The sequence below is a fragment of the Molothrus ater genome, chromosome 12 (assembly GCF_012460135.2).
Source record: "Molothrus ater isolate BHLD 08-10-18 breed brown headed cowbird chromosome 12, BPBGC_Mater_1.1, whole genome shotgun sequence".
Lineage (NCBI taxonomy): Eukaryota > Metazoa > Chordata > Aves > Passeriformes > Icteridae > Molothrus > Molothrus ater.
Genome location: NC_050489.2, coordinates 6,458,796 through 6,473,128, shown reverse-complemented (window position 1 = coordinate 6,473,128; position 14,333 = coordinate 6,458,796). Strand labels below are relative to the sequence as shown.

At 37.9% G+C, this 14,333-nt stretch overlaps 1 protein-coding gene across 1 annotated transcript in view; it reads left to right on the top strand.

Annotated features, from left to right (window-relative positions):
- The window catches only part of ZNF536 (zinc finger protein 536), a 344,488-nt gene that overhangs the window by 215,163 nt on the left and 114,992 nt on the right, over positions 1–14,333 (top strand). The window contains 1 exon segment of the mRNA XM_054516149.1: positions 9,939–11,519. Coding sequence (XP_054372124.1) covers positions 9,939–11,519 — 1,581 coding nt within the window.

Here is a 14,333-nt window from a genome sequence, read left to right as displayed (position 1 = left end):
AAATTTAAAATTTGGCTCTCTAATGTAGTTTTGTCTGATTGGATTGCAAACTATTTAGGGCAGGAATATTCTTCTCTGTGTGTTGAGCTTGTGGGGTGGGGGGGGGAGAAGAAACCCAGTGAAAGCCCTATTTGTGTGGTTTCCAATGTAGTAAAAGTAAAGAAATTGTATTTATTTTATTGGAAAATAATCTTGTAACTCTGAAGTTTAAAGAGTTTAACATTTTTAGTATTTAAGAGGCAAAAAAAAAAAATTCTTCAAAGTGATATAAGTGATATGAGGTTACCCATCTCTTCATTTTGTTTTATTATATAGTGAGCACTTTGTTCTTATGTTAAACATGGCAGTGATTATTCACTTGGTATTTGTGCCTTAGAACTAATGGAAAGTAAATTAATTACAATGGAAATATTCCATTAAAATTGCATATTAATACTGACTAAAGAAAATTAAAACATGAAAAAAATAAACTGTATAATACAAAAAAATTTTTTTAAAGAAACTATGGAAACAACATTTACAATGTATTTAAAAATCATTATAATTTTAAAATAGGTAAAGATCAATTTCCATTAGGTTGAGAACAAAGTATTTGTAAATAATGACAAGAGTATGTTTAAGTGAAGCAATGTTTTACATATTGAAAATAATCCTAATAAATAATATAAAAATGTAAATTGGCAAATTACTAGAGTTATCAAATAAAAATTAAGTTGCTTTGCAGTAAGTAGAAATGATGCAATAGATACCAGTTATTAAACAAATATTGGTTAGCTCATACTTCTCAGGGACAGTTTCCTGCCTTTTATGTCACACTCTGTCTTTATTATATGCCTGGATCATATAACTGACTGATAAAAAACACTTTACTGTATTTCTCCACTACATTAACTCAATTACTGTTCTTGTTCTCACAGCACCTGTTTGTTAGAGATGAGCTCAAGCAGCTCAGCAGAAGTCGGGTTCCTTCGAACATCTGTGTGTTTGGAGGCACACGACTGGCTTGGTTTGGTGCTCATGCCAAGAGCAGACCCAAAGCCTGATCCAGCCAGGAGGTGCTTCTGTGGCAATTGGCCCAAAAAAGCTGCAGAAGCAGCTTAATCTTGCACAAGAGGAGGAAGCTGTGCTCTGTTTTTGAAAAATTAGCCAGTGGCTTGGGTTGCTTCTTTTTTTCTGTTGGATATTTCGGTTGCAACCTTACACCAAACTGAGCCCTAGTTTCTGTGTAGTTTGCTATCACATAATAAGCCTGTGAAGGTAAAAAAAAAAAACAAATCAAAGTTTTAGTTAGCACGCTCAGTTTTACACAACTGTAGAGGATTTTTCTTATCTAGCTCAGTGATGTTCAGGTAGGAAGAGCTTTAAGGGGAAGATAGTAAGATATGATTTCTGATTGTTTCCATGTGGTAAGAGGAAAAGGGCATAATTATGTGAATACATTTTCTCCTCTTTCTTGCTCTTAAAACAGTTGATGTGTGAGACAATTCCCTGGGAGAGCCCTGAATGGAGAGAGGAAGGATTTTGAGGCCAAAGTACTTGCGAGCCTTGGGTCTGAGAGAGGACAGGCAGAGCTCTTCATGCCCTCTTAAATGAGTTCTTGATGCTGAGCAGTGGCCAGAGATGGGCTGTGCTACCCCCCAGCTCACACAAACCCTCTGGGAGGAGAGGCAGGGACAGGGACAGAGTGTGGCTGTGCACAGCAGTGCCTGGCAGGCAGGTGGGGGGCTGCACAATTTGGGAGGCAGCCTCCTTGATATAAAACACATAACAGCTTCTCATACAGCTGAGAAGGTTACAACACAAAAAAATCAGAGATGCTCAGTTCTTGTGAAAAAGAAAACCATCTGAGTATCTCAGACCTATAATGTGCCATATGCAGGTGCTTCTAGAGTTGTCATTTTGCCCCACTGTAGGCAGCAACTTAAGGTTCTTTCATTCAAGGAGCTGAGCATCTCCTTTATGTTCCTGAGCACTTTCAACCCCCCTGAAACACAGTAACTGGTGTGGGGTTTACATTTCCTGCCTTGACCTTTGGACTGTGCAGGAACAGTTAAGTGTAAGACAGTAAAATTCCTTATGTCCTGCCTTTGACAGGGGACACATTATGTAGGAGCTGGTTTCAGATTGGCTCTAGCACCTCTTTGCACCTTGCATTAGCCCTCAGGAGCCACTGCAGACATAGACCAGTTTGAGTTTGTGCTGTCATTAGATGCTCAGGTATATTCCCAGTATGACAGACAAAATTAAATCCCTTGAGTAAAGAAATAAGGATAATGTGCATGAGCAAAGGAAAGATGGTTTGGATTGTGCTAAACAGAAGGAACCTAAGAAAGAGATGAATAGGAAGAAAAAACTTGGCAGGGCTGCATCCATTGACTGAGAGTCTGTTACGATGTGTGTGACACACATCTAGCATATATTAGATGTATTATATGCATTTACAGTGTTACTGCATTTTCCCTTGGAAATGTGACTAGCCAATTTTAAACCATGCTTAGATGAACTGATGAAATACAGTAAAAATGGTGCTGTTTTAAATGAATTCAATTCACATTTCCTTCCTAAAAAAAGACTGCCTGTTGCCATTCTCTGAAGGCGCTTGTAGTGGGATGAGCAATATGAATAATTAAGGAAAATGGGTATATGTGCTCCAAGAGGAGACAATTTTGGTATTGAACATCCTTTATTCTTACATTTCTAAGATGAACTAAAAGGACTTTTCATTTCTCTAGATTCCTCCAGATTTCCCATCCTTAACATTGTACAGCATGCCTTTTCTCCTGTCTTAATGACGTCCCAAACTTTTGTTGAAAATAATTGATTGAATTTAAATTTCCTTAAAAGTTTAAGAGGTAATGTTACAGTATAAATTTCCTACCAAACACTAAGTAGGGAAATATCCATTAGTGAAATTAACTACAGTTTCTAGGTAGCTAACAATGTGCAGTATACAGTAGGGCATGGCTAATGAACACTGCAGTGGGTGATATTTCATTATACAAATTAATGCTCACATTTTAATGGGAAAGTCACATAATGAATCTCAGCTTCAGTGACAGCAATTAGAGACACAGATTGTCCCCTTCTGGACAAGGCACTGTTTAGCAATAAGCAGCTGTGTAAAAAGTCTTCAGGTTTACAACGTATATATATGCTTTGGGGGAATTGTGTACAGTTTATATTAATGTACTGAATCTTCCCTGCAAAGTAACAGCCATATTTATCTCTCTGCATTTTAACTAAGTAAAGACATGTAAAAAGACTAAATAAATATTGCAGATGAGATATAAATAAAGGAAAATATTCAATTACAAAAGTTTATTAAAATTAAAATATTTTATAGTGATGACAAGTGGACAAATGAAAAATATTTAATAAATGAGAAAAAAATCATCGAAATTCTGTCCTTTTACAGGTAGCTTCATCTTATAAAATAGAGAAAAATGACTAGTAAAGGAAAGTAGTAAAGTGAAGAAGTTAACTAGTATTTCTGACAAACAGATTAATTGTGTGGTGAAACATGTGCAGGATCCAAAAATAATCCTACAGAACCTTTGATATTCCATTTGGTTTAAAAAGTGTGAAGTGAATGATTAGAATGATAAAAGAAATTACTGTGTAAGAATAGGCATAATAATGAACTAATTAAACCATACAGCAATTCATTTCTAAAATATCTACTGCACAATGGATAAAATAGGTTATCAATAACTGTTTCAATGGTAAAATAAAAAATGCTGGAAAATGTTTTCAATATTTTCATTAAGCAGTATTCTCTGGAATTCTAAGATGCTTGATCTTGTTTGCTTTGCATGAAAGCAAACTGTAGCCTGTCAAGAAATGTGTGGGGTTGAATTGCAACTCCCATTGTCCCCAAGTGACTGTCACAGCCCCACTGCAGATGGGGCTCCAAGTGTTTGGGGTTCTTACCCTGGTGCAAAGCTGTCACTGTACTGAGCAGCAGCACCACGAGCAGCAGAAGGGCACAATCCACAGACAAATCATAAAATCTTATTTAAAAGGGAGAGGGGAGCATTCAGTGGGGAAAGGGAGTGTGGGGTGCAGGGCAGATTGTTAAGAAGCTGTATGTTAAAGATGAAAAAATGAATAAAGAAGCTCACAGTAATAAGTTTAAATAAATAGAATTAAAGAAATTTGATAAGGGAAACTAAAAGCAATAGTAAAAACATGTATGTGTCTATAGGGGTTCTGGAAAATGGAGTAAAATTCTGTGGATCTGGCAGGCCAAACAATTGCTATCTTGCTAATACTGGAAAAGAATGGATAAGAAATTATTAACCATAGTATAGAAGACTAAATATTCTTCTGCTCTGTTTTCAGAAAGAAGCATGATGGTTTTCACGAGCATTTTCCAATGACACAGTTATGCTCCCATTAAGTAATGAGGCTGTTATGCTGTATCCCACTGCATTTTAATATTTTTTAGAATGAATTAGACTGGATAACTTTAGATAAAATCTTTAAAACCCTGACTGAAGAGTTCCTCAAATCATTTAAGTTCATTGGAAAAAATGCCCAAAAACTGCCTTGGAACACAGAGCAAGATCCATACCACTTGTAGTGATAAAACAGCTTGAGCTATTCTTGTATTTCTCAAAAAAAGAATATGAAGACCTTGAAATTAGGACCACCCTGACAAAAGTGTGGGGTAAAATTACAGACTGAACTGGTTAACTGTAGCTCACTCTGCAGTGCCACAGTTAACTAATTGAAAATTGGTAGCATATTTATTTCAATTTTATTTCATGAAAGAAAGTTTTATCAAGTCTCATCTCATAAAAGTAGCCTGTTCCATGTGAAAATCCCCCCAGCAAAAACCCAATACCAACACAAAGCAACCACAAAAAAAAAAAAATAATCCCCCCCAAATCAATATACAGAGATGGAATGGCACATAAACTCTCAGTTCCACAGCAGCACTTTCAGCTCCATCTATTTGGTATTTCATCATTATTTGGAAGACTATATAAAAATCACTGTTGATAAAATTTACCAATGGCACAAAAATGGTAAGATGCTAAAAATCATGGGGAGGCACTGATTAGTCACTTAGTCAAGTGGGCTCTTTTCAACAATATGAATTTTAAATCAGCAACATGTAAAGGAAAAAATACTAGAGGCGGTGATGAACTGGGCCTGGGCCTGTGGTAGAGAAGCATCAGAATATGAGCTGTTAGTTGATTGCTAAATCTATGGATGTAAACACAGTCTTGGACTGTATAAAATTGCTATCAAGTTGAAATTTCATCAAAGCTTTAGTGGGTACCCATAATTTAAAAGGACACTGAAAAATTGTGAAGGATATTCCACTCAAGGATGAGAGAAGGTGAAGAAGTGATTGTTTTGCTGCCTGCAAATACCTTCCTCAGGAAATAGACTTTTTATTTTAAAAAATCTGTTCAATCTAACAGGGAAAAATGTAGCAATGTTCAGTAGTAGGAAGCAAACACTGGACAAATTCAAGCGAGAAATAAGGCACACATTTTGAGCAGTAAAAATACTTAATCAGTCAAACAGTTTACCTAGGGACATGTTGGAGTCTTATTCACTGCCATTGTTGAAACATAATTTGTTTAAACTAAAGCAAGTTAGTTTTGTTTCAAAATGTATTTACACTCTGATGCTGGAATTGTCGTGTGAAGATCTTTGGCTTGTGTTGTAGAACAGATAAGTCTAGATGATCATAATTGTCCCTTCTGGCTTTAAAATCTGTAAATCTAGTTATAATCTGGCTGTGGTCTCCTTGCACAGCCCATGGCAGATGGTTCCCCTGACCAGTGGGGTCAGCTTGTGCTCTGAGCAGGACTGGGGATCTCCTGCATAGGTCATGCAGCTGGGTGGTTTATAAACCTGCTATACAAATAGACCTGCTTCTACTGGGCAACATGTCTGTTTCCACTTATCTACCAAGATTTTGTGCAGATTTTACAAGCAGCATTGAATTTTTATTGTTTTACTTTATCCTGATATAAAAGAGTTCCTCTGAGATATCTTGTGTCTTGTAAACCAGAACAGTAGGTAGATCAGAACTGTGATTATGCTGCCCAGATAAGGTACTCCCTTAATTTTTTATTTTGTTAGCTGGACATGCTGGAAATATTCTCTCACCCTCCTCCATTGTGAAAAAGTTTGCAGACATGCAAACAGGGTCAGAGAATTAGCAAGTTCAGGGTGGCCATTGCCTTTTTGAACAATGAAAAACGACTCTTGGATATGAAATGCAGAAGATTATTTTGAAAAAGTCATGTTCCCTCGCTCCTACATGGCAACATTAATTTATGTGAACTGATATTAAGTGTTAAATAACTCATCCAGACACTGCTCTTGGCAATAATAGCAGGGTAGTCATTACACTAGGATGAATTCTCTGAAACCTTTCCTCAAAGTATGAGACACAAACAGGTTGTCTCCTAAAAAGAATCATAGCATACCTCCCTTGTCCCCTGCAGTGTTCTTTGGACATGTACTACTGCATTTGCTGATAGAATCCTGAAAATTAGTGGTCCTTTGGGTTTTCCATTGGAACTGGCTTGGTTTGAGGTTAGACTGGGATTTTTCCCACAGCAGCTTATAACTCTGTTTTGTCATTTGTACAGGGTCTTACACAGGGTGTAGCTGGTTATTAATTTGAATGGATGAAGTAGCATGTAAATAACTGCACAATTACTGAATTTAGGAAATACTGACAGACTAAATTAAAAAGATTCAAAGATGATTGACTCCATCCTACTCCCTTCTCCCAGTGCCTGCCCTTGAAATAGCAGCATTTAAGACTGCTTTGAAATAAACTAACCAGTGCCAGTGCTTGGATCTGGCAGAGAACAGTGAGGTTTTGAACAGCTCCCTTTGAACAATGCTGTTTGGCCAGTCCTGTATTGCAAAGGTGGCACAGTGTGTTGCTACATGTTGAGTTCCATTTCAGACCTTCAGCTTTAGATCTCATTTCTAGCCATGTGAGGGGTGGGAGCACCACAGAGGCAGCACACCAAGGCTGGGAGAGATTTGAACTTTTTATCACACTGTCTCAGTCAGTGTCCTCTTTCAGTCCAGTGCTCATGGCACTGGTGGTGAGCTGTGTGCAGATCTCCTCTGCTGAAAGGAAGCTTGCTCTGTGGAGAGGTCTTAGAGCAGAAAATGGAATGACTTCAAGGCTTAGCAATTCAGAATAAGAGTATGTTGTGCCCAGGGCTTTAGACTGAATGTACTTTTAGAAGTACAAAACAGAACTAGCATTTTCTCCAGTTCCCATTCTTTAACTTGTACCCATTCTTACATATGCATACTGCTTTAAGCAGTTTCTGCATGTTTTTAGCATCATCAGTACAGACTATATTACAAATTTCTCCTTCTCCCTGCAATAGTTCTCCAGCAGTTGATGTAGTGTCTGCAATGCTGGGATACACTTTCTGATGGTGCCACTTGATGTTCAATGCAAACACACTGAACTATCGTTAGAATAAAAGGAAGTGCTCAATATAATTGTGTTAAAGATTTCCGTAAAGGCATAGGGGATGCTGAGGAAGAGCTTTTCAATTAAGAGGAGTGAAAATTCAAAAGTGAGAACATTTAACCCTGTAGAGTCTGGGACTTGCTTTTCACCAGTCTCATTATGTCTTAGGGAACACGTGAAGTACTTAGGTTGTGTCAGAAGTCACTAGTGCCTGCTGACAGTAACTGGTGGGACAAACATCAGAGCTGAAAGCAGCTCCAAAAATACTACAGTGATGCTGTAAACCCAGCATCACTGTCTGGCCCTGTTCTGACTGGCAGCACAGCTGTCAGAGTTTGCACACTTCCAAACAGCCCTGCAGAAATGCAAACAAATAGCCAGTGTCCTGTGTCCTCTTGTCCCTCTCTCAAAGGCCTGTGATGGGTGTGTGCAAGCTCAGGTGCCCACCTGGGACCAGGGAAGCCCAGACAGGTGTGTTCTGTCTCAGGCTTGTGGCTCAGTAGGAACTGTTTGTTTCTGTACAACTCCCACAAACACTGCTCCTTGTCAGTGGAGCACCAGAGCTTAATTAGGTGGTTGGGAAAGACTCAGAAATTCCATTGAAATGTTTAAATCTGATTTCTTCTGTTAAGCTGTGTGGACCAAGGCCTAAAGCACAAACCATGCTAATTACTACCTCTCCCTCTGCTGAGCACCTCTTGTTTGAGGTTCTGTGCTTTTCTCCTCTAAAAAGGTCGATTAATGTGGTTTATACCAAGCTCTCATGTCTCACCTTTTAGCTTTAGGATTACATGATGAATTTAGAATTTCCACTGCTGGTAAGGTGCTTCAGCCCTGGCTGGACTGCAGCAGGGATGCAGCCCCTGTTCCTGCCAGTGATCTCTCGCGCAGCCCTCTGTGAACCATGGCAGTGTTCTGGGCTCGCCTCTCATCAGTAAATTCCTGCCATCACTGAGAGGAGCAGCTTCCCAAGTATTTACCAGCCCTTCAATTGAGCCTCTAGCTTAAATAACAGAAGTTTGAAAGCTTTTCAATTTTGTTTTTAGCAGATTTTGAGGTTATTTGAAAGCGGATAACTTTCCAGCTGGTTTGGTGAACTACATAATATTATACAGCATTTTTACTGTTGAGGAAGTTTTCAAAACAAATTTTTCCATTATACCATTTGGAGAGGCTTGCCTTTGTCTTTTGTATCACTTAGGAAAGCTACCTAGAAAAAACAGTTTCTTCTTCTTGCAGAGCTCCTTCATAGAAACAATTGCCAGTATTGACAGCTTGCAGGTGTTTCAGATTTCTGTCACTTTGAGAGAGGATTTCCATACTTTTTCTTTTATAAGAATTCTGCATTGCTAACAATGCTCTGCAAAAAATTTAGAGATACCTTTGCTTAAATGTAGATTCTTTTCAGATATGTCTTTAGGACTATATGTGAATATATTTTATATGTGTAAAATCTTCTGCCTCTTTGAAAGTATAGGAAGAACAATAAAAGTTTAGTATGGGCTTCAAATATTTACTTAATTCATGGAATTCATCTTATATGTTTTAAAACTCTATTCAAGCCAAACCTAGAAAAGTGCTTATGGTAGGTAAATTATGCATTTTACTACTTGAGCCTTAGAAATGTCATTAGGACAAAATTAAAGGACTGCAAAAACCAGTAGATAATACTAATTTCAAATACAGAAACTAAATATACTTTGTACTTTTTATTACTCAATTTCTTTTTACAGACTACTTTTTATTTTAACTATATGTTCTTATATGCTGCAATCATTATGTAGTGTAATGATATTAATATTTTATAGAATCTGTATTTATAGTTCTTTATTTAGAAACAATGCAGTAGGTCTGCAGATCTTTGAATCCTTCTGGAATGGTGCCCTCCAAATAATGATAAATTACTTGTGCAGTATGCCATTTGCTAATTATATCCATGATTTACTGCAGAGCAAGACTTAAATCATTCATTTCAGTCTTGCGTAACAGTGCCATAAAATTTTTAGGTTTAAAAATGGTTTCCATGTGTATAATTTAAACAAATTTTAGAGCAACTGTATACACAAAATATTGCAACCATCCATTTGTTACATTCTTTGTCTCCCTTTTTTTTTAAACTTGTACTTTTAATGATTACTGTGGTTGAAATTGTTATGCTTCATTTTCATAATCATAGCTTTTAATTCTACAACAGTTTTCTACATGTTAGATTAAGAAAAGGATGGCTAATTGTGGGTAGATACCATGTCATTCCTGAATAGCCCCACATTCTAGAAACCCATTTTAGAAATACTCAGTTTAAGAATTAGTCTTCGATTAAAGGTGTTTCCTTTTAAGAAATGAATTATTAGTACCAAGATCATCTTGTTTGTAAGCAGCTAATGCTGATTTTTTAATTTCTCCACTCATCCATAGCCCAAAGCACAGTTAACTCTCTTTATATTTTCCTCTTTGTCCGCACCTGTAGGTGAGAAGCCTTACAAGTGTCCACATTGTGACTATGCCGGTACTCAGTCTGCATCCCTCAAATACCACCTGGAGCGGCACCATCGGGAGCGGCAGAACGGAGCAGGGCCCCTCTCTGGGCAGAGTGCAAGCCAGGAGCACAAGGAGGAGACACCCAGTAAAAGCTCTGTGTTCATCAGGCCAGACATCCTGAGAGGAGCCTTCAAGGGACTTCCTGGTATCGACTTCCGAAGTGGCATGGTCTCACAGCAGTGGACATCAGGAATGCTGTCTTCTGGAGATCAGCAAGGACAAGCAGTTGGCATGTCATCTGAAGGGTCTTCAGAAAATATGAAGGGTTCAGACATTTCTTCCAAAGGAACACACTTCTCTGAACTTGGCCGTGCTTACCAGAACATGGTCGGGAATGGTGTGAACTTCCAAGGGTCTTTGCAAGCTTTCATGGACAGCTTTGTCCTAAGTTCTTTGAAGAAAGAAAAAGAAATGAAGGATAAAGCTCTCTCAGATCCACTTTCAGCAAAAGCTCTGGGCTCAGACGGTGGTGAGGAGAAGATAAATAGCAAGTCCTCACAGCGGAAAACAGAAAAGTCGCAGTACGAACCTCTGGACTTGTCGGTAAGGCCCGATGCAGCCTCCCTGCCAGGTTCCTCTGTCACTGTGCAGGACAACATTGCCTGGCATGGCTGCTTATTTTGTTCCTTTACAACTTCATCCATGGAGCTAATGGCTCTGCACCTCCAAGCCAATCACTTGGGCAAGGCTAAACGTAAAGACAACATCATAGGCAACAGCAAAGAGCAGTCTAGAGAGGTTTCAGCCTCAGTGAATAAAGTGAGCTTGCTCCCCTCCTCTGTGCAGTCCAGCAAGGAGGCAGGAGTTTCAAACATGCTGAGCCAGCTGGACACAGCTTCTGAGAAAATGACCCAAGGACAAAATAAAGAGACCCTGGGAGAGCAAAAGAGCACTGCCTGGCCCAGCCACATGGAATCCACTTTTTGTAATTTTACAACAGACTTCTATAAGCAGTTCGGTGTTTATCCTGGTGTTATTGGCACAGGAACACAAAATTCTTGCACCAGTAATGAATCCGAAATAAAAACACAATCTGAAGATGACCCAAATATTCTGCTCTCTGACTCTGTAAATAAAAGTGCTATTGATGACCTTTCTGACATAGCTTCATCTGAAGATATGGAATCTTCCAAGGAAGAAAACATTGAAGATGAGGACATTGACACAGAACCAGATATTATGAATAAGCAGTTGTCTGCCCTAAATAAAGAAAGCAGTGAAGGAGGCGACAATATACAAAATGCAGTCACCTCACAACCCACGCAAGGGCTCGTATCACCACTGCCACAAGCTTCAGAAAAGCAGTGGCACAGTCAGAATCTTCTCTCCTCACACGAAACTGCACAAGAAGTGATGAAACCCGAACAAGTTCAGGGTCCGCAGGTCCTGGAGAAGCAGATGAACATGTTGTCAGTCCTAAGAGCTTACAGCTCTGATGGCTTAGCAGCCTTTAATGGACTTGCAAGTAGCACAGCAACTAGTGGATGTATCAAGAGACCTGACTTGTGTGGTAAGTTTTAGACCTTCTTTTAGACCATTTCAGAAAACACTTGTGCAGAATCATGAAGCTGCTCTTTAAATATACTTAGTCATGTTTGTTAGTAATACATTTTTTTAAATGTTAAACCCCGTGGGCCAAATTCTTGTCCTATATGTGGTCTACTCCATTGAAATCAGCAGTGCTGCATGCATACTTAAACAGGATTTTAGAAAGAACCTGCTTTTTAAACTAGAGTAGCAGCAATATAGACTATCTGTGCTAGTGGCATCGGAAGGGGATACTTACTGCTTTAGCATACTCAAAGGAGGAAAAAGTTTTAAAAAATATACAAAATATACATGGTAACTTGCAAACTTTTCAGTATTTTGATATACAAACCCATGAAAAACACTGGATGCTTTGCCAAGCAAACCTTGCTTTCTCTCTTTTTTTTTCCCCCTTTCTTTCTTTCTTTGGAGGTGTGTTCAGTTACCACAACATTAATGAAATCAAAGGCCAAGTGCATGGAATGTGTCTACCTGTGTTGAATAGATTTTATTTTTTCTTTCTTTTATTTTACTTCCCTCCTTTTCTTTTTTTAATTATAATTTTCTGGTTTGATTCAATGGCACACATGCAGTACTTGCCCTTGACCATTTTCACTATTCTAACTAGCAGTTGTGTAAATTGTGATTTGCCTGATTAAGAGTATGCCTCCAGGTAAATAAAATAACAACACTCCAAACAAATAAAACCACCTTTTACCCTTTCTAGTCTCTGATTTACAAAACTGCAGTTTTACTTCCTCATATCACACACTTCATATTTACAAGAATTAAAGTTAAATCTATTTGGAACAAATGAGATTGAGGATTTTTGGTTTTATTATTTAGCTCCTATTTTGTCAACATAGTGTTTGTTTGAAAGAGATTTTAGAGTGTAAATCCTTTGAAAACAATATCACTTTATAAAGCAGAGTCAGCAAAAGACACAAAAACTTCAGTAATGTTCATTTTATTTAACCTTCAAATTACTCAGAAAACACACTGTCAGAGCTGAATATACATAATAAAATGTATTCAAGTTTAAAAAAAAAAAAAAGAAAAGAAAATGTTATCAACAGTTTTAAAGCCTGACAATTTAAAATGAAACCCTCAATCTGCAAGCACTTAAAAGTGGCTCCCCTGGTTAACCTAAGGTTAGGGGGAGCTTTGTCTGATTTTATTGGCAGTGTAGATGCTCAAAGCCCTTTCCAGGCTCCTCCCTGCTTTTCCATCTGTATTAGTTGATCGAATAAAAAAATTCTGATACCTGCACACAGATTTTATCTCACTTGTATCCTTAGAGCATTGTGACTTCACAATATTGTCATTATCTGCCCATATCTGTCATTAAACCAATATCTGCCCAAGTATCCATGTGGCCTTACTTGTAAACTTCTGTGTCTCAGTGCACTAAGAAGCAATTTAGATAGTTGGAAATATTTCCAGATTCTTCAAAATCAGCATTTACATTATTGAAAAGAGTTGATAGTTGATTTAATTGACAGCAGGTAAAATCCTACTTGGATTTTTTTCCATTTGTGGAGTAAAATCAATTAACAAAAAAGAAAAAAAAATACAGCAGAGAAATTACTGTCTAAACAAAGAAGTTGAAAAAAATAGAAAACTAAGATTAGCTGCTTTGTGCAAAATATCTTTATACTTTTTCACAGGCACAAGATTTTTAAAACAACAACAGAAAAAAACTCTCTAATATTATTATTGAAACGAGGTCATGTTACTTCCATTAGTTTTTTGTTTCATCTTCCAATCAATTCAACAGACATTTTATGATAGCTTGAGTTTATATGATTTTAAAGACCATATCCCTTTCACAAGCTCTGCCCAGTGATAATGGATTTGACTTGAAGTATGAAGGAAAAAAAGAAACAACAGAAGCTTCTCTGTTCTACATTTTAAGCGTTTTTTTAAATCAAAAATGCAGTAGGAGTCCTTCTGTCTCCCCCCTCCAAAAATAGCTTTTTAAAATTCTTTTCTGTCATTCTATTGGTGTTCGCAGAACATAAGTGTAAAGGTTGATGTATTTAAATACATTATTTTATTTTTTCTCAAGAACTCACAGAAAAGTGGATGAGTATCAGCCCCATGTCAGTAGCTCTTTTTTTTTTTTGATTGGCTTGGACACCACCCACTTGAAAGTAGTGGTTTTGGGGGAGTTTTCATTTTTTCAGTGACATTTTACACTGTGAAATCACACTCCATCTGTGCATGTTAGTGTGGGGAATCCCACCTGATGTTTCTGCACTTGCAGATTAGCAATCAGGAGCACCCTGTTCATTTATTAGCCTTCCTTCCTTCCTTTCCTCCTGCACGAAGCCCATGACCAAAGTCTTGGTTCTCTTTGTCTCTCCCACTGCCTGGGAGATCAGAAAACTTGAGACACACCTCCAGCATCTGATTTCAGGGCATAATTCTCATGTTCCTTTTGTGTGTGGGGAGACTCCATGCATTTGTGTTTCTTTTTACAGCCAGTGATGTGAGTGTTGTTGACATCTCAAGAGAAAACATTGATGCATTTGATAACAGTCCTTGCACACTCAGAGAGCAAGGCATAGTGCTCTTTCTATGGTCAGAATACAGAGGAAATAAAATTGAAATAAAATATTTCAGCTTCAGTAAGCTGAGATTGCTTCTTTGGCTGGCCACGCTAATTGAGTTGAATTTCTGGCTGCCTAAAAACAAGCTGGGGTATTCAGCAATCCATGTGGATCGTTTTTAGATGGCAGATTTTACCCTAAGATAGTAGGTCAGTTTTTAAGCAAAAATCTTGGCACAAAAATAG